Genomic DNA, 20,063 nt, shown 5'->3' on the forward strand with positions numbered 1-20,063 from the left:
CTGTTTTCTTATTAAATGTAATAAATTACTTCCAGAATTATTGCAACAATAATGGTCACATTATATTTTCTTAAATGTATTCAATCACATGACGTGTTATGCACAACTTGGAATTTATTCGGGGAAATGTTTTTCTATCTTGGTATAAGTTTGTCACCATAACGGAAAAAAAATTACCCACCTCCAGCAAGCATATACAATATAAAATGTGGCTATTTTATAAAAATATATATAGATTTTCTTTGTCTGACATCCGAAAAGTGGCCTGAAAATTTGTGTCATACAAATTCTTGTAGCTCGAAGAGTAGGACATGGGTTTGATTCCCCGGTAATGCATGAACTGAAAAAAACTTATAACTTCAATGCAATACAAGTCGGTTTGGATACAAGCGTCTGCCAAATCCATAAATTTGAATGAATGAAAACTCAGCTAATAATTAATGTACTGCAATTCCCCAGAGATTGGTCCTGCAAGACTCCAGTGTGGAAAGCTTTATAAAAGCTTAATGTATTTTTTATGGTTGTACATTCGTTGTAAGTACTCTAATATGTTATTAAAACAATACAAAATCTGTAAAAGAATAAGAAACTTTTGTCTCTAAATATTTGGTATCCTGGTCAAATAAATGTGGAGGGAACTACATTTGGGACGTTCACCCAAATCAGTGTTTGCTGAAAGCTCGGCAGAATTCCCTCTAAAGCCTGATGCTCTTTCTAAAACACTTTGAAGGCAAAAAAAAAGTCTAAAGTCTGTGAAGCTATTCTCCCATGTTGGCACTACATGCTGCTGGTATAAATTATGCATCAGACATATGTATATGTATTGACTTTAATAAGAGAAATTTTATACATGCCAGCTATTGTACCTGCGCTATAATCACTTGGGGGTATCGGCACTCAAAGTGCACGCTTCCTCGTTCACACCGGCGCTGACTCGGGGTAAGCCTGGGGAAATTAAACACAAAGAACCTAATTAAAATAATAATAAAGTCTCCTCTTGTTTGGAGCTCAGGTGCAACAGATACCGCCTTACAGCTGCATTTGATTTGCTAGTGGAGAGATATTTTTGCGAGGACTTTCGAGATTTGCTCGCTCAAGCTACGGATACAACCTCAACCTCGCTCCCTAATCAGGACGACATTGACAGCTCGCAGCTTGCTTCTTATCATCGTCTTGACATTCTATTGCGCTTTAGTGTGGAATACTTGATGACGGTGGGAGGCGGGTGGGGGGCGAGTACAGAACTCCACGAGCGCCAAACTCAAGTGCTGGATATAGAACGGCTGAAAAAGAGAGCGCTACATCGCAAAGTCTTTCCAGGCTCACTGAAGATGGCACCATACTGCAGGATTTGGCAGGTTTGTGGTTCAAAGTCTGACGTTTACAGCTCAGCTCTCTGTTGCATACATGTGTTGTCTGAAGTAGCAATGAAAGAAATGTGTGCGAGATGTCTTGCTGTAACCCGATTGGCCGAATGGCAGAGGAGGGAACAATTCAAGCGAGAGCTATTCTGCCTCTGTAGGCTACAGTCTACAGGCCACCCTCAAGAGGGGGAATGTAAAACACCTGTTGAGGGTAAAGCCTTGATGGCACACACTGTCAAAACCCAATAACTCTGAGCGACTTAAACTAAGCTCTGGCCATGTGGTGTACGTCTTTCTTGGGAGGTATTTCCACAGGGGATCTAAGGCGAAAAAAAGACCTACTCACTCTTTGTGCTGGGTCTATAGGCTTTTCGTCAACTTCTGTCATCTGATGACGGTGGCAGTTCAGATGGTGGTCTTCAAATGTGATTTCCTCTCACAAATCCATCTAAAATTATACAGAACAAATTTCCTATGAAATTGAGCAAGCAAGGTTACTTCTGATCATGGTCATTGATGAAATGGGTATCTATGATGGTCATTTTTTTATTTTTTTACTTGATTTAAAAAACATACATTGCATACATTTAACAACTTGAAACCACCTCTTATATGATGGGCAAGTTTTTCATTCCTAAATTAAACATCACTGTGATCATTATTCATCTTAATATATATATATATATATATATATTAAGATGAATAATGATCACAGTGATGTTATATTTTATATATATTTATATATATATAAAACAAAACTGCTTATTAGTATTTTAAAAAACATTAAGGCTGTGTCATAGTCGCCCACATAGGCCTACTTAAAAGTATAATTACTGTGTAACAAAGACACCTTAAAATAAAGGGTCACCAATTATTTATTAGTTGACTATTAAATTGTTTAATTAAGGTTTATATTAGTTTCCATGACAGAGTTCAAGATAAATCATTTAATTAGTACTAGAGCTGTCACTTTGCTAAGTTTTAAATGTTTATTAAACACCAGGTACAAACAATGCAAAAGCGGTAGCCCTCCCGGTGTCCAAATTCCACACAAATCTGAATAGTAATTCATGATTTTTGTAATAAAACAAAGTAACATTTGTTTGTAAAACCACATTACATTTTAGTCATTCAATTTAAAGAGTTTCTTCCTTTTCTTTATCATGGACACTCATATATATTATTGATCCTCATTTAGAGTCTTTACAAAGATGATTTCCACTTACAAATCCACATAAAATTACATAGAACAATTTTTCCTTGAAATGAAGCACAGGAAGCTTACAGTGATCAGACGTCCCTGACAAGACGGGAATATTATACAAGATAAATCAATGCTAATAGTTGCAGGTATAAGGGAACGCCACAGCATCCATTAATCATCGAGCGCTTAAGCAATGTGTGAGGACACACAGGTTGATGGAGCGAAGGCTGCAACCACAAGCTTAAGCACCAAAATGCTAGCATTTGCTCGATGAAAGATGAATCTTAAACAAGGGGCAGCTCTTAAAATCACAAAAGACAAAGCATCTAAGCAGCTGCAAAAGCTGTATGTTAATTGAAGAGAAGCCAAAGACGGGAACAGAAACCACAGCTAGTCTGAGAAGAACTGATGGACAACTAGCAACAAGGGGAGCAATCCTCTCAACAGCCTAACAATGTGATGAGTGAAGTCAAATCTTTTGAACCAGTGCTCATGAGAGGTCACAAGGCATGAAAAAAGGCCTCAGCATTAACTGTAGAGGAGGTCCCGATGTGTAGAGCAAATGAGTAAAGTGGGGACCGTGCCATTGCACAGCTTAATTGAGCAAACAGCTGTGAAATGACATCAGCCAAGTGCGCTGCGCTTTCACTCTGCAACAATTTCGCTCTTAAAAGGTTCCATCAGTACCTCGACAGCAAGCCGTGGTCCGGTACATTTAATCTTCTATGTTTTGTAGGCCGCCAGCTGGTGGGGTTCAGAGCAAAAGTGTTCTGGTGTGGGTCACTGGTGCGATGCTGCCATAAGTGAGTCATTGTGCTGTCTCCTGTCAGTCACACTAAAGAGTGTATTACATTCCACTGATGTGAAAGCACCAACAAGCATATCTGCACAGGAGCGGGGGGTTTATGAAAACACCTCCCAGAAAATCGCAGGCAATTTATGGATCAAATGTGTGGGAAAAGCCCCTAATTAGAGGATTGCGAAGACTTATTCGGCAACGTCACACAGGTTTTGTCTGAATTACCCTTCGCATGTATTTAGCTACTTGCCAGAGATCATTTTGTAAACTCTGTGAAGTTTCAGGTGAATTTTCATACGCTAAATTTCAAAAAACGACTATTAGGCCTAAACATGCTCCGTGGAGCAGCTGTGATATAGCACTTAAGCTAATAACTACATAAAACACTCTTACCCCCATTTTCCATCCAAGTATCTGTCCAATGTGACATCAAGGGACCAATCGAACACGAAACCACTTTACACAGCTCTGAAGAATGCAGCAAGGACATAAAAACACACACTGACCAGAGAAAAATGGACAGGAAAAAAACAAAACAGTGCTACAAAGGAGCTTAGTATGTTCTTATTACATCAAGTAGCAAAGCAGCTGCTAAAAGCTTAAAAATACATTATTTGAATGGATTAGGTGTGGGCTTGGGAGTTTAGCGTGGAACATGGGAACACAAAGACTAAAAAGGCTGTTATGAAACGGATCCTTCAAGAAATCCCTTGAACACAATAAGAAAGAACAATTCTACCAAGTTTAAAGGATAGTTTCGATTTTTAAAGTGCTCTGCAGCACTCATACGTCTCACCTACAAGTGTGTGGATTGCAACAACAGTGATGCTTTATTTATGAAGCATTTATGACTCGGCTATGATTGGTCAAGTTTCCTGCTCTTCTGCTGTCCTCAGCAATCAAACCCTTGCCTACTAACGCAACATTTTGCTGCTGTCACCATGTCAAGATGTACGTCTCTTCGCCTTTTCCTCCAAGACAATATTTTATTCATATTTCTCCATGTTATTTCATTTCTAGATGAAAGGAACTGAGATTGAGGGCAACCTTTTCCTCCCCTCCATCTCAGAAAAGCTCGGATGGAAAAAGCAAGGTCGCAGACGGGCTTAATTTCGAGCTGATAATTTAGCAAATGGTCTCCACTGTATCGCTTTGATCTTGCCAAAGTTTTGGAAAATTCGATCTTGAGCCAACTACTACTGGCCGATTATAGCCCCGCTTCATTAGTGGACCTTTAAATGGTTCACAACAATTAAAGCTGTCAAGCGGCTGTTCTCTGCCCAGGAGTAAACCCTGACTAATGATTTGCTAAAAAGTCCTGACAGTCTGTTACAGTCAGCGGTAATTGAATTTAAGCGCTAACAAGCCTTTGAACAAGTGAAAGAAATATTTTATAAGCTTGATGCAATTTGGTGGAGCAGATAATGAATCGTAATGAATATTCCCCTCTGATTTTTTCCATGTAATTGTCATTTTTCTAAACGTAATAATAACAAGCAGGGAAACAAATCCAGACAAAGACGGAGAGCAATCAGACTTCAATATCTTTCTCTCAGTGCCTCACTTTCTTGTTCTTTTCTTTTTTTGGCTTTTGTCTTGGTTATAGAGACTGTTTCTCGCTATTTTGTATTCTTTTGCGTTCACCACCAATCGTTTCCCAGCTATTTTAACGAGCTTGATGTGTCACAAGAATGCATGCCCAGTTCACTGTGCGCGCGAGAAAAGCTATGACAACTATGCTGTTAATGTTGTGCTTTTGAGCCTGCACAAAACCCCCTAACACAACTCTGATAAGGATAAGTAGGAAATAAGCAACTAACCTCATGCTAAAGTTCTGTTTGAGGCCTGACACGGATTAATTGATCAGTGCGAGCAAACATGCATAGATAAAAAAAAAATGTTTTAAATGGACCAAAATAAGTACATTAATAGGTGGCCTCATTAAGAAATAAATACACATATATCTCTAGAAAATAGTATAGCCTATATGAGCACTTCAGACATTAAAAGACTGCTAGTGTTGTGCACACTGTTGTTCATAGAGTTCGTTGGGTTTGAAAGTCTGAGAAATGAGGGAAAGATGTTTTGCACAAACTCTTTTCCCTCAATGTAGTCAATTTGCCAAAAGGAAATTTGACATCAAACGACAACATCATCTTAGAAGGTCCACTTAACCAGTAACTCAGATCACTGAAAGTGTCACAAGCTCAGTAAATTAGCACACAAAATGATGAATTGGATAAAATTGCGTCAGAAAAAAACAATCAAATATTAAAAGAGGATACACTTTTCACTTTGACATCAAGGAGACACTAAGTAATCACCAACAAGAGCCACATCATTTCCTCCATTTAGTGTTAAAGTAATAAAAGGCATGTCAAAGTCCCTAGCATGATACAAGACCCCGGCGGTTCATTACGCACTGGACTCCATACTTTCCCTTGGACTAATAGGGACAATATTTAGGCAAATAAGGTCATTATGATAATAAGAGTGCTGATAACAAGTCGCAGTTTGCTTATTTGTTTTGCACGGGCTGTAACTGTCGTGATGAACAAAAGGAGGCCAATTAGATTTTAGTCTTTTGCCGAAATTGGATTTCATAGCAGAAAAACAGGGCCATATACTTTGAATTCATCAGGGATGAATGGAAAATGTGATTAAAATTTCAGACTAAAGTCCTCGTTGGAGCGTATAAGTTTGCGTACAAGGGCACGGCGCTCTGTAGCTGTAATTACCTGAGAGAATTTGATTCCTCTTAAGTGGGTTACCAATGGATTTGGAAGCATTCACGGGTGTTAACAGTTTGGGTGACTTATTGTACTTTATTGTACAATGCTGCAATAAGGCCTCTAATTGTGTTAAGTGCCAGAGCAGAAACATTTCTCAAAATTGTTTCTAATATGATATTATCAGTTAATTCTGAGCTACTTTTAACTGAACTTGTTTACTGGCTTGCACATAACTTAAATGTATGCATAAAAGAGAAGGCCTACTACGATCATATGCAAAGCAAAATATTTGTAACTACTAGGCCTTTTATAGGCTCCTCTAGACAAAACACAGCATGAAAAACAGCTTTTGTCAACATCTTTGGGGATGACAAAACATGATTAGGGTGACCAGACTTCCCAGTTTACCCATGACAATTCCAGGCTTCCGAAAATTCAGTAATAAATCCTGGTTTAAGCTGTTAGTTAACTTAATTAAATATCCTCAATGTCCCTTAAATTACCGTCTCTGAATGTGGTTCAGGATGACACTGGAATAAAAATAATCTTTATTTTTCTTGCAAAATGTACATACATAATATGTTTGCTGCATCATTATAACGATACACACAGTGTCCATACTAGGCTGCACAATGCAAAAAGTTTCCAGCAACAGTAGTGTGAAACAATCATAGCCAATCAGAATATTATTAAACAGAAGGAGCGCAATTTGAGATTGCACAATGGGAGTATTTTGATTTTATCTTGGTTTCTATTGGTTTGTATTTCATATAGCGTTACATTAAGTAGCCCTGCTTAACATAATGCTACACAACAGAAATCAAAAGAAACTAAGCAATAAATATAATACAGTGCCAACACACTTTTTCAGTGCCCTTGGTTCTGCAAGTATTTCCCCATTAGGATTTTTGTACATTTAGTTAATGGCCTGGTTTCAGAGAAAGGGCTTAAGCCAGGATAAGACCCAAGTTAAATAAGGACATTTAAGTAGCCTAGCTTTTATAAATGTGCCCAAGGAAAAATTGAGACAATGGCTATATCCTTATAAAATAAGTATAAAAATAATAATTAAATATACAATAAATTATTGATTTAAAGATGTTGATTAATATACATATATTTTAAACCGAAATTATTTGCAGTGCTTCATGGGAGTGTTCTTTGAATGGGGAATTTACATCCGGAATCTGACTGTTGCACTCTTTAAAACCAAGCTATCAACAAAAAAAACCTGCTCATTTGGAAGTGGCTGAATAGGACAATTATTTAATTAATTATTTTATCAAATTATTTTAAATAATTCCAAATCTAATATTCATATATTTATGTGTAAAACTTTTTAATAAGGAAAAAAACAACTGCGTGCAGCTTAAAAAAAGTCTGGTCACCCTAAATATGAGGGAGTAGGCCTATAATGTTTATATTGATATTAGGCCTACCTTGATATGCCTTGCAAAAATTGAATTCCTTTAAATAGCCTCCAGTGCCCTGCCTGATCTCACCATCTTCTCAATTTTAGCTCAAGCAATCAGCCTGCCACTGTATTGCAAACAAAACCATGTGATGCAACCTGCAGCCGCAGTATTCAACGTATCTTTATACATGGAGAACAAATTGGATTGACAGGCGGCATAATGGCATGTCCCTGCCCTATTCACTCTTACCACGCATGGACAAAACGTCTAGGCTGATGAGTTCTTGATAGCATTTGGTGGTTTCTTTGTATACTCCAGCTCATCTCCAAAAGTCAATTAAAATCCTGTAATGTTGACACCGCCAGCGCGTGCCCCTATCAAATGCAAGCGTATCCATCGCGTGACTCGCGTGAACTTTGAGGTCGCGTTACTCGCGTGGCATTGCGCAACAGGTCAGGTGATTAAATGGATCTGAGCTCGAGCTTCGAGCCGGATCATTCAGATAAATCGGTTCAACTTTTCGCTTCAGCAATTGTTATTTTTTGTCATAACTAATGTATTAATTTAGGGCTGGGCGATAAAACGATAACGATAATTATCGCGATATAATTTTTCTCGATAAAACGATATCAAGAGCTCGATAAATGTTCGATAATTTTTTTTGCGCCAAAAGCGGAACGAATCTCATTTGAACCGCGCGCGCCACACGGACCGTTTATCCGCTCGGCTCAAAGTCCAAACGGCAGCGCGAGCGCGAGCTCACTCGAGCAGACGCGTTTACTCTGATCGTCTCGGTCACTAGATCCAGTGAGAAGCGCTTGAATTCAGCGAAGAACACAAATGTCTCAGTGATTTTAACCAGTTTAAAGGCAGATGAAGCGGCGCTGACGAACAGGAGAAGCACTGTGCGCAACGATACAGTCAGAAGGCTTTTCCGTCGACACATTCCCATCATTTACCACGGATTTACTGTAACGTTAGCCTAGTAATATTAACTGCACCATGAAATGTGGGATATATATATATTGAATTGTATAATATTATTAATGTAGACAATGTATTAAAGGGTTTTTAATAATGTATTTAGGCTACTGGTTTTCATAAATACCATAGAAACGTCACAATATGTGACGTTTCTCACATAGAAACCATAAAGTTACAATAGAAACCATAAAGTTACATTTTATCTGTGGTTATCATGATCTAAATGCATGATGCTGGATGACCAATTGTTAATTTAAATAAAACTAAAGAATATTACATTTTAGCAAATAAAAATAATGTTGTTACTTTTTTTTTAACAGATTTTATTTTACTGTTTTTGTTAATGAACATAAATTGTATAAAGTAAATCTGCATCCTAACTCAAGCTAATACTACTGAAATAAAGATATTTATTTTGTTAAGGAAAAATGTCAAATGTTTGAATGTTCTACCTCGGATTTGTGAATGTTCTCACGTTTGGCAAGTGTTTGTCATGATATGTTCTGACAATAAAGAGTAGTTTAAAAACACAACGCTCTGGTTTCTACAGCTTTCACTTAGGAGTACAAATCTGTCTTTAAACTTGAAATAAATAAAGATTTTACATTTATCGATAATTATCGATATCGACTGATATAAAAAAAAATATCGTGATATTTTTTTTGGCCATATCGCCCAGCCCTATATTAATTACACCTTCTGTAGGTCCATGTGTGGATATTCATACCCATTATAAAATATAAAATGTTCGAAAATTGCTACATTCTTACTTTACGCTTTCCGTATGCTACAGTTTTGCACTAATTTTTTAGTTCATATCAAAAACACAAAGTAATTTAGAACCATTTACAAGTAAATTGGTATTGCTTTCCGTCAAATCCTCGGTTTATTTTCAAATACTAGTTCAATCTTCGGTTCTCGACTCATTACAAATCGAACCTGTTCGAAAGAGTGTACTTCCCTATAGTAGGCGAAAAACAGTAGTCTAGGGTGCTTTCACACCTGTAGTTCGGTTCATTTGGTCCGGACTAAGGGCAAAAAAATATACTTTGTATCATTTTCATGCGTTTTGGTTCCTTTTCACACCACACTGATTGCTCTGGTCCGAATCAGATGATGAGTTGATGAAACGAACCAAAATGCAGTCACGTGACAACATCCACATCACTTCGATTGGTCAGAATAACGTGCAGGAAAATTTCAGATCTCCCGGAAGTAAACAAAGAGGAGGAAAATCCGCCAGACAGCGTTTGACTATGGAGAGACGACTGCGTGGGCTGATAGTATCCCTGGTCATAGTATATTACATAGTATATTACATAGCGGCTGACTACGGCAGCTGGTTTAGTCCAAAAATGTGCAGTTCTCTTGGGTCTGTTCGAGTGCGGATCACGTACTCACCACAAACAAACCGCTCCAGAGTTCGTTTGAAAGCGTACCGAGACCACCTCTTCGAGGAGGTCTCGGTACGCTTGTTTGGTCCGCTTTTGGTGCGCACCCGAGTGCGATTGCCCAAACGAACCGCACCAATTCGGAAAACGAACTCTAGTGAGATTCAACCGAACTAAACAAGGCAGGTGTGAAAGCAAACTAAGAGTGAGCATTCCTACTCCCTCCGAAGGGCAGAACATGAAAATTATTAAATACTTCTTTGAAGTGACCATGTTCCCTTCACTAATGGACCTGTGGAAGGGCCCTTTATGAAGGGATTCACTTGTTCACTTTAGTTTGGAATTGGAACGTCCCTACAAATGACGTCCACTTCCCGAAGTGCCCTTCAAGGGTGCAAAAACGCTGTTTGGAATTTACCCAAAGTATGTCCGAATTAATTCACGTATGTCCTACTCATAAATGAGTGGGCTAAAAGTATCTGGATGACCTCCTCTGGTGAGATTCTGAAGTGTGCATACGATGGACACTTTAGGCTACTATCCCATCACACGATTTATGAATGGCAGTGAAGCAATGCAACTGACGCTGGTATAGGTCTATGAGAATGACAACATAGTGAATGTAGTACGTCCAGATGAGGAGTGTTTCTCAAATAGAAGGCTGCATATCTCGGCTACCACGCCATCAAGTGTCGCTGAAGGCCAATTCGAAGTTGAAAGCAGCCTTCGTTTCACGTCCTTCATTTGACCTGTTTTGAGGGATGCATCGGATGTATCCTTCGCTGCCTTAAATCACCTATAATCCTTTGCATACATTCCAATTCACGAAAATTAACTGATGTACTAAGCTTGTCTAAATTTATTATGAAATGTAAGACAAAAGTAACGTTTTCAGACATGAAAGCATAGATGTTATCTTTTGTTTTGCTGTAAGTTAATCACTAACACTAAACTGCAGCCAATAATGTAAGCCACTGGGAAACCTCCGATGGCTGTCATTCACTGTATTGCATTAAAAAGCCAGTTAATATAAAGATTTGTAACATAAAATATTTTTCCAAAATTATGCAGCCTTCCGTTTGAGAAACACCCTACATTCTACATAGCTACATTCATAGACTTTTTTTAGCGGTCGTGAAGTAATTATTCAAAATAAGTACAGTGTAGCTTACCTACTCAAGAGTGTATGTGATTTCGGACGCAGTTGACAGATTGAGTACAAACTAATCGTTAAGACCTGTTTTGTGAACTGGTTCAGCCGATTCATTTAAACGAACCGACGAAAAACGATTCGTTAATGAATCAGACGTCCCCAATGGAGTCGCGTGAGGCAGGTGACTCGGTGTATTGCTCGCTGACAAGCCAAGGGCGCGCAAAAAAACGGAATTAATTTGACAATGAGTAAGTGACAGACGATTCTCTCTCCCTTGCCATCTCACTTCGTCTCTAATTGTGCTACGGACAGCTTTAAGCACATCTGGGAATTGCAGCGAGGCTCTGGCAAAGATTAACGGCCCCTCAATGCTTTGTTGCTGCTGTATTTGCATGATAATTAGTTGAAGGCTGTATATATTTTAATTTATTTATTCTCTAGTGCTTGCTAATACACACAGAGAGAGGAATGCAGCTACATGCATTAATTACAATGATTAAAGTGTTCACTGTGCAGTCTCTTGATGTGTTTATTAAATTAATAAGTAAATTGACAGATGAGACTTTGAAACTCACAGAATTTTCCCCTTGTTTATAGAGTCATGGTGCATTTTAAACCTGCAGGAGCTCCAAAAGGATCCACCTCTCTCATTCCTTGAGGGAGTAAGTATTACAGAGTAATAAGTAAGATACATAAAGCCTTTGTGAAGTAGGCCTAATGAAGCTTGAACATACTATTGTGACTTACATTAACAGGTTAAAAGAAATATAATTGGTTCCTTAAGAATTTCATCCCTGGAAATATGTGACATTTGTTATTCCCTTTGTTCCTATAAAAAAAATCAGCTGAGAGATTATTTGATATGATGAGCTGCCCATATATTAAGTTATTAAATATTAAATAACCCAATATTGTCTACAGGTTATTATAAATCTGAAGACATCAGTATGTTTTAGAAATAATAGCTTTGATCACTTGTGACCACTCTATTTTATTGATATAGTATGCACAGTTTCCTGGGCTTAAATGTATTCACCAAATGAAACTTTAGAATATTTAGCAAATTATAAACTGCTACCCTGTATGTAACAATTGATTATATAGATTCGTATGAGGTGCAGTGCTAGTTTTTCGTTTCAGACTAAAACTATTTTTCTTTTTGGACAGTTTGTAATTGACAAATATCACCTTGAGCGAGCCATCACTGCCAAAGTGGTCTAGTCGAACAATCTGACTCTCAAACATACGAAAACCTGGGACTGGATTCTGCACTTCGCACTTCACTGTTAGGGTGATATGATACCTGTCAAGTTGATGGAGGTCCCATCCTCCGGCCTCCTCCAGGTCTGCAGGCAGAAGCCTGTACTCCTACCAAGCCCCCCTCCGCACCGGCGTACAGTGCGGCCCATTAAAATTAAAGCAGCTCCTTACTGTTGAAACGTCATGTCCATCCCATTCCCCAACATGCATTGGGAACAAAGGGAACAATCTATTTTCCTGATAGAAGCCAGCAGTTGGTAAGAGGTTTGAGATGAGTGCGAGAATACAATTTGCCTAGAGAGTGCCCGAGGATCAAGCCAGCCCTGACTCACTCTGGAATGAGGCTGTCAGCTGGCAACCAGCAGTAATTGCTTCCCATGGCAGGACCCCACCAGCCAGAGAAGAATGTGTGCGTGGAGCTCTTCAACCCAGGGATCAATTTTCACAACAGCCCAATCATAATTGTTTTCTAAGGATACGGAACTTGTTGCGAATGCGAGCAGAGGGCAAGGCCTGATTGACACTCATTGACCGGTTTGAGCGGGTTAGGAGGATTAGGGCCGATCGAGGTTGCAGCTCGGAGCCACGGCACACTGTTTGTCACTCAGGTTGAGGGGAGTGCAGAGAGAAGAATAAGAAATCCTGATCCCGAAAGAAGCTTCGGCCTGCACTGGAACTGTCAGTCCACTCAAAGAGAAACAGTGCTGTTAGCACACGCTCAAGTGAACGATTTCTCAATTGTGCGATTACAAAAATTTGGGTCGTTTTGAAAAGGATCGTTTTGACATTTCAAAAGTCGGCACGAAAATGGAAATTGCGATAGTATTTTCTTCAATATTGTGATGTATATCCAAGTGAAACTTGTAAAAAATGTAGGCCGGGATTTGATACTCTCCATCGTGAATTAATTTGATCACTGAATCGTTGGATCATTGTGGTTTGCTATCGCTGCGATCTCATGTGAGTGACAGGTTGTCCCGCCCTCACGCATCTCATCATAGAAGAGATGTTGTTTTAAGGGGTAAGGGAAGTTATTTTGATTAAAGATTACGAGGGCACATGAATTAAAAGTAATGATGTTCATGAATTAATAATTTATAAACACTGCAATGTTCCATAAAATCAAGAATTGTCAATTTTTTTATTTGATTCTAACTTTAAAGAGGTACCTTAAAAATGTGTGATCTAGAAGTCCTTGAATGTCCTGCATAGGAAATGTTCCGTCCACTAACGATCTATCATCTGTCTACAGATAATTTCGTACGCTGTCAAGCACAGAATTGAATTGTAGGACACTTGGATGGCTGCTGCCACTGCCACCGGGTCCCAAGACCCATCTCAAATGTCACTTCAGCCGACTGCTAACATGTGGCCCCTTGGCCAGTGACTCTGACATGCTATTATCTGTCTGGAGAAGAGACGACATGGTGTTGTCAGAAACCCGTGTATCTACACATGTATCCATCACAGAGTGGCAGATGGCTTGGATCAAATTATTTTTTGTGTAAAAGGCCGTGTGAAGTTTCAAAACGTGACTGCCGCAGATGCCTCTCACAGGAGGCATAATAGAGCATCTTGTGTGGCGGCCGCAGATGCCTCTTGCAAAAGGCATAATAGAGGAGCACCTTGGGAGAATCCAGCAGCCATACGGAAGAGGCTGCGGTTTTCTTCTGGCTCAACCCAACAAATTTACAAAAGAATGCATTCAGGTACCATGAGGCCCCTAAGCGATTTGGGCTTGAACATCAGCAAATCTATTGTATTTGTTCTGAACGTCACCACTAATGCACAAGTACAGACTCTAAAACGAACTCAACCTTCACTGTCTCCAAATAGATGACAAAATATAGTGCATATTATATACATACATATGTATCTATTTCTGACATAAATATGTCAATGAGTATGCATCATTATAGGCTAACAAGTAAGTCTCACTGGGATGCTCCTTCCGCACTTCTGTCGCTGCCTTCATTAGCATCATTGTGAGGGGGAAATGAATGGCGCATCCCGATAGCATTGTTTAGTAGGACATGCTGCCTGCGTTGTTTTAGTGCCCGTTCACTAAGGCTGGTTTACTCCTGGTATTAAATTCTCTGTTGATCCCATCAAAAGTGGATGGACATCTCAAATACATCTCCTGTAACCACTTATGTTCAGATTTCATGGGTAAGTGGCTATTTTGTGACTACATACAGTACAGCACTCACTATGTCAGTGTGTATGCTATGTTAATTTCTTCCAAATGTTTGCATAATACCAATTTCAGATTAGGCAAACATAAATGGATATATATATTGAAACATTTAATTAATAAATAGGATTAAATTAATAATTTAAACGAGAAATATCAGAGAAAAATGTTTTATATGACCCCCAAAAAATCTGTATTTACTGATTTTATTGTGAATGATTCATCAATGATGTTATTTAAAATATATATTTGTCTTAAATGTATCAACTTCCTTCCCTTTTTTTTTTTAGCTGCATAAAAAATACATCCTCTCCCATCCAACCACCTGGATCCATTCTGATAAGTAATGCACACTTTTCACAATCCAATCAATTCCCTATGGATAAAACCAAGACCTCCCCAATATTTTTTCTTGTTGAAAGATCCTGTGACATACATCAGATTATGAAGTAAAATGGGTTGTGAACGGGTGGCATTTCATGTCAACTTTAAAGCGTGAATATACAAGTACCTCCATGCTGTTTACTATGGGCTACAGCAGGTGTCCCCAAATCCCACCCAGATTCAGGTACTTGCACACACACACACACACACACACACACAAACTCTCGTGCTGACTGTCACCCTGTCATTGGTGTTGTGTCAGGCCCAGAGGTGGACCTGCAAATGAATCCTCAGGCTCATCAGTGTCCTGCTCCAAAATAGTTGTCACTGCAGGAAACCTCTGGAGCTCCTTGATGTGGTGTACAGCTTACCTACAGGCAGGGCTTTGTCTATGCCAGCCTCTTCCCTGTGAGCGGATGAGTGCTGCATGACTACCGTAGCACACAGCCAGCCCTCGTACAGCAGCAGGAGACGGAGCTCACAGCGGGGTTTGTATGCGTGTTGTGCATCTGTGCACGTGTGTGTGCTAGGCATCTGTTGTAATGACTATGTTGATTGGCGATCATGTGAAAGTGTTTTTTTTTTTTAACCCACAGGAATTAATTAGCCTGTCTTTTACAGAAGAGAAGTGTCTTTTGTATGTAGGGACAGCATGCTGAGAGGGGTGATTTTTTTATTTATTACCATTTTATTTATTCATTTCTTTTTTTTTACATGAGTAGCCGTGGTGCGAGTTCTTCTCGGGAATATATGATAATAATCATGCAAATCTGGCAAATGACTTCATGCTGATGAGGTCAAATGTCTCATATCAAGAAATAAATGCATACTGAACTCAGGTTAGCTGTTGTTCATTCTACACTTGTCTGAATCAGCAGTAAGACAGCTGACAAATTTGCAATGCTGGCATTATAAGTTGTCAACAAATATTTCTTCTTCAATTCACTTATCACTTATTGCAAATTACTTATCCTTGAAAATTGTTCTCTCTTTTTTTTAAATCAAAATTTCATAACACTGCTTCTGTTACATTGCAACTTTAAGATTAACAGAGTAGCCTACATCTTGCCGCCATTTTCATAACACAAACCCGTATCTCGCCAGTTATCTGAATAATTATTTACAAAATTATCCTGATAATCTATATTTCTGCACACATTTTCAATTGGCATTATATTACTGTATATTATATTATATTATATTAATTATATTATACCCCATACTGCCGGTGCAGCCTACTTCATATAGGTAGCACCTAACCTGGGGGTCAGGGTTCAGCATTGAGAATAGAGTGGCTTAGTAATTGCCTGTAACTCAGGTGTTAGGGGAATGTGCTGGGCAAAGGTCAGAGTTTTTTTTCCTAAGCAGAGAAAATGGCCACCAAACTGCATTGCAATTGACAAATCTCATTATAATCTCTCCTAACATCTGTCACTCTTCTCTGTCCAGATATTCCCCAGGCTTACCCTGCTCAACAACGGTCACAAATGAAAGGCAAGTGGACCACCCAGGACCCAAGGACAATGCAGTGTCGCTGTTCAACACGGGCACCCCTGTAAACACAACACCCGAAACACGTGTATCACGTAGACTGATCATTTCGGTTTCACCGCGATCAAAATTAGCATCGGGCTGGGTGCACCTCTCGCCGCTACCTTTGCAGAATCTCCAGTATCTTATGCAAACTGTGTGCGTTTGTTGGGGAGCTCTGGCAGCGACTGATGAGTGTCTCATTATCTCCACACCAGCCGTACACAGTAAGAAGAGCATAATCAAAGCCTGGGGGTACGTATTAATTATCCTTTTGAATAGTGATGAAATTTTAAAAAGATCTCCTTAAGGCTCCCATCATCAGCAGATGAAACAAAGCTCGGCACAGCTTGCACGTTGAGGCTCACATGTGTTTTTACATCTGTTCAGGATATTTCAATTTGATGCTCAACAAGCTGAGCCTGAGATTAAAGGATCATACGTGTCATCCACACAAACATCACTTCCAGAGCAGGCGAGCGTACGTGAGCTCAGCTTTTCCAAGAGAGAGGCGTCACCGCCGCAGACGACGCAGTCGCACTTCTGTCTCCCTGTGTGTGAGTGAGTGTGTGTCTGTGTGTGTCCTCTGCGTGTCTGAAGGCTGATGCGATGCCTCTCACATGTTCGAGATGTCGAGGAAGTCTTTTCTTTTCGTGTGTGTGTGTGTGTGTGTGTGTGTGTGTGTGTGTATGTGACGAAATTTGCTTTTAAGAAATATTTATGAGCCGGTACCCTTTAAAAAAAAGAGCGTTGTCTTTAATGAACATGTTTTAGAGATTGTTTCGGCATCTATAATTTATAAGGTAAGACTTCATCTGTGAACAGGGCTAGTTTGTAAATGTGAATACTTAATAATAATGAAAAAAATACATCTCACACAGCTGCTGTACTGGCATAATATGACACTTCTGGAGCAGACAGATATTCTCGGTAGAAGGCCGGTGTGCGTGTGTGTGTGTGTCTTTTTTTGGGAGGTGGGGGGTTTTTCCCCCATAGTGAGCAGCATTGTGTTGACGTTGGCAGCATTTGATATTGGCAAATCAGTTTGCACAAATGGCCTCCTCTACTGAAGCGATAAGAATCTTATTACTAGTGTACATACAATTAGTCATGTTACACCTAATTAGTCAGCTTGTTGTACTTTGGCAAACTATTTTATGAATCTATTTCTGGATGATTCCTGAATGTAATGTTGAGACAACTTGTCTACATTTGCTCTGGATTTGGATATAACAAACCCTCTACTCAAAATGTAGTGAGCTGCATAAAAATAGCTGAAAAAATAACTGTCTAACTAGTTTAACTAGTCTAAGTCTGCCTGCCTGAAACAAGTCAACAGACCAGACTGAGAGACCTTTTAAAACCAGCAAACTAGCTTGGGATAATTTAGGATGTTTTATTTTCCAGCAGGTCCCTCAGACAAAGAGCAGGGGAAGAGCTCGGTTTTAGCATTAGTGCTGTGGTACTTGAGACCAGACAAATCTGAACTCTGCCTCAACTCTATCTCAAGTCCACGATCATATTGGTGCATCTGAACTCAACTAGTCAGAAAATAAAGTCTTGGACTTTATTTGAGATTTGAGACAGAGATGGAGAGTCTCTGTCTGGTCTTGTCAGATGTCGAGTACCTGTTAGCATGTTGCTAGGCTAACAGTATGATACTCAAATAATCATAAAAATACATAATGGACATAAACGTTAGTCGTTTTTAATTAAATTGAACAATTATTTAATACTTTTTATAGTGAATGACTTATTTAATTCATTATACCATCTTTGTTTCACGGAATGTATGTCATTAGCATGTTGCTAAGCTAAAGACAAGACACTCTTGAGCAAAAACCCCAATTAACACAAATATTGGTAAGTTATCTGTTTTAATTTTTAATCTGTCGTTTTTAATTTTGTCTTATCAATACAATTGGTATAGAATAATTTATCTGTCCACCATCATGGATATTATTTTTTCACAGAGCTCACAATGCATTATGGGATTTCATTCTTTGCTTAAGATACCAAAAGTAGGCATCTTTGAAAGCAGCATAATCATTCTGCCAACCTTTTGGAACAGCCTCAGTGTCGGGAGCTGGCCTATGGTGCCTTACAACGCGGCCTACGTAGGCAGTTTACTGGGTCTGAAACAGAGCGCCTATATAATGAATGTACGCCATTCATCCTTGAGGAACAACAGTACAGTTTTAGGTTGACCTTTGGAGATCGCTGAATACAACATCAGCTCTCTGCCGGCTCCCCGCCCACTACCACGCTTCCTCCTTATTCTCCGCTGAGACTTCCTCCTCTCATCTGTGCTAGTGGCAAAAACTAATAATCAGATCTTTCCTCCCACAGACACAATGGTTTCTTTGGAAAGCCCCTGCCAAAACACCTATCTCTTTGTCTCTGTTTTTCGTACTGTAGACTTAATCAATGCACCAGCCCAATGACAACTTGCTTCATCCTTCGAAACCTTTGGTTTGTGTAATTTGTCTGTCTGGTGTCGTCTTCCATAACCTCAGAGGAGAGTCTTCGCAAGTGCCTGAGGAACGGGCTTAATCGTGACAGGCTCGACTTGCAGGTGAGGTCACAAGTAATAAGCACTAATGAATACCAGATCAGGCTTGGCACAATCAGGCTTACTGCAACACAGACCTTATAGTCCTTAAACAAAGCTTTATTTTGAGTGGAGCACTGAGACTAACACAGGAGGAGGGGGGGAACGGCTGTCAAGCTCTTGCCCTGTCTGAGTCTCTCTACCGCTGCACGTTACATACAGTACGCGCGTTGCATTTGCAAGCGATTCTTCCATTTGTCAGGCTGTTGGCAAACCTGTCACGCTCACCCGGTGAAAAGTAAATAATTTATTTATTATGAGTTCAACATAATTAGAAGCATTACCCCACTGCTTGGCAGTGACACCTTTTTATGTTATCAAGAGCAAAGAGTTAAAATATGCCTGTAAGAGGTGTGGAAGTTTTCACTTTTTTAAGCTTTAATATAATTAAATGGCAACAGGGTGGAGTTTTTTCTCTAGAATACATTATCTAGCTTGCTCTCTAACTCTAATGCTAGAAAGGAAAATATATATATTTGGTAGCAAAAAAAAAATGCTTTTGACAGTTTTTTGTGCAATTTAACATTTGTGTTCGGAGGTTAAAGGCGATTACACAGACCCAGAATCCTTTAGAAGGTATTTATTTCATTTGCAGCTATTTGGAATGAGTTACTATATAAATATGTTATTCATACTTCCTGAACGCTTGGGCTTCAGAGGAAACATGTTGATACTGTTGCTTCTTTTTTCAACCCTAAATAATTGAATAGAAAAGAGGATCTATTCCTCCGCAGTCTTTATTATTGAGTCTTTGCGAGAATCTTCAACATCTGTTTTACCGTGCATCCACCGAGCGCAAGCTCACATGCAACCCGGAACAGACATAGTAGGTGACAAAAGAGGCGCTCCTTCCAGCTTTGAGCTTTTTGATAAAAAGGAGCTTCAAGAATCCTGGCACAGGTACAATATGGTCAGCCTCCAGTGGGTTTGCTTGCAGTAACATTTGTCATCCACCATTTACCGCCTGGGGGCCCTGACACATTCAACGTAGCATATTAAAAACAAGCTGATGAGAGTGAAAACAACGGCAAGATGTGTAGCG

General features: G+C 39.3%; 1 protein-coding gene across 1 annotated transcript in view; it reads right to left on the reverse strand.

The window, feature by feature from the left end:
* Nucleotides 1-891: 891 nt before the first annotated feature.
* The window catches only part of crlf2 (cytokine receptor like factor 2), a 30,731-nt gene continuing 11,559 nt past the window's right edge, over nucleotides 892-20,063 (reverse strand). Inside the window, exons 7-8 of the mRNA XM_079618554.1 lie at nucleotides 1,711-1,812; nucleotides 892-945 (exon numbers count right to left, since the gene is read on the reverse strand). Of these exons, the coding sequence (XP_079474680.1) occupies nucleotides 1,801-1,812 (12 nt within the window). The 3' untranslated portion in view covers nucleotides 892-945; nucleotides 1,711-1,800. The remainder of the gene's footprint in view (nucleotides 946-1,710; nucleotides 1,813-20,063) is intronic.

The sequence above is a fragment of the Phoxinus phoxinus genome (genome assembly GCF_949152265.1).
Source record: "Phoxinus phoxinus genome assembly, chromosome: 7".
Lineage (NCBI taxonomy): Eukaryota > Metazoa > Chordata > Actinopteri > Cypriniformes > Leuciscidae > Phoxinus > Phoxinus phoxinus.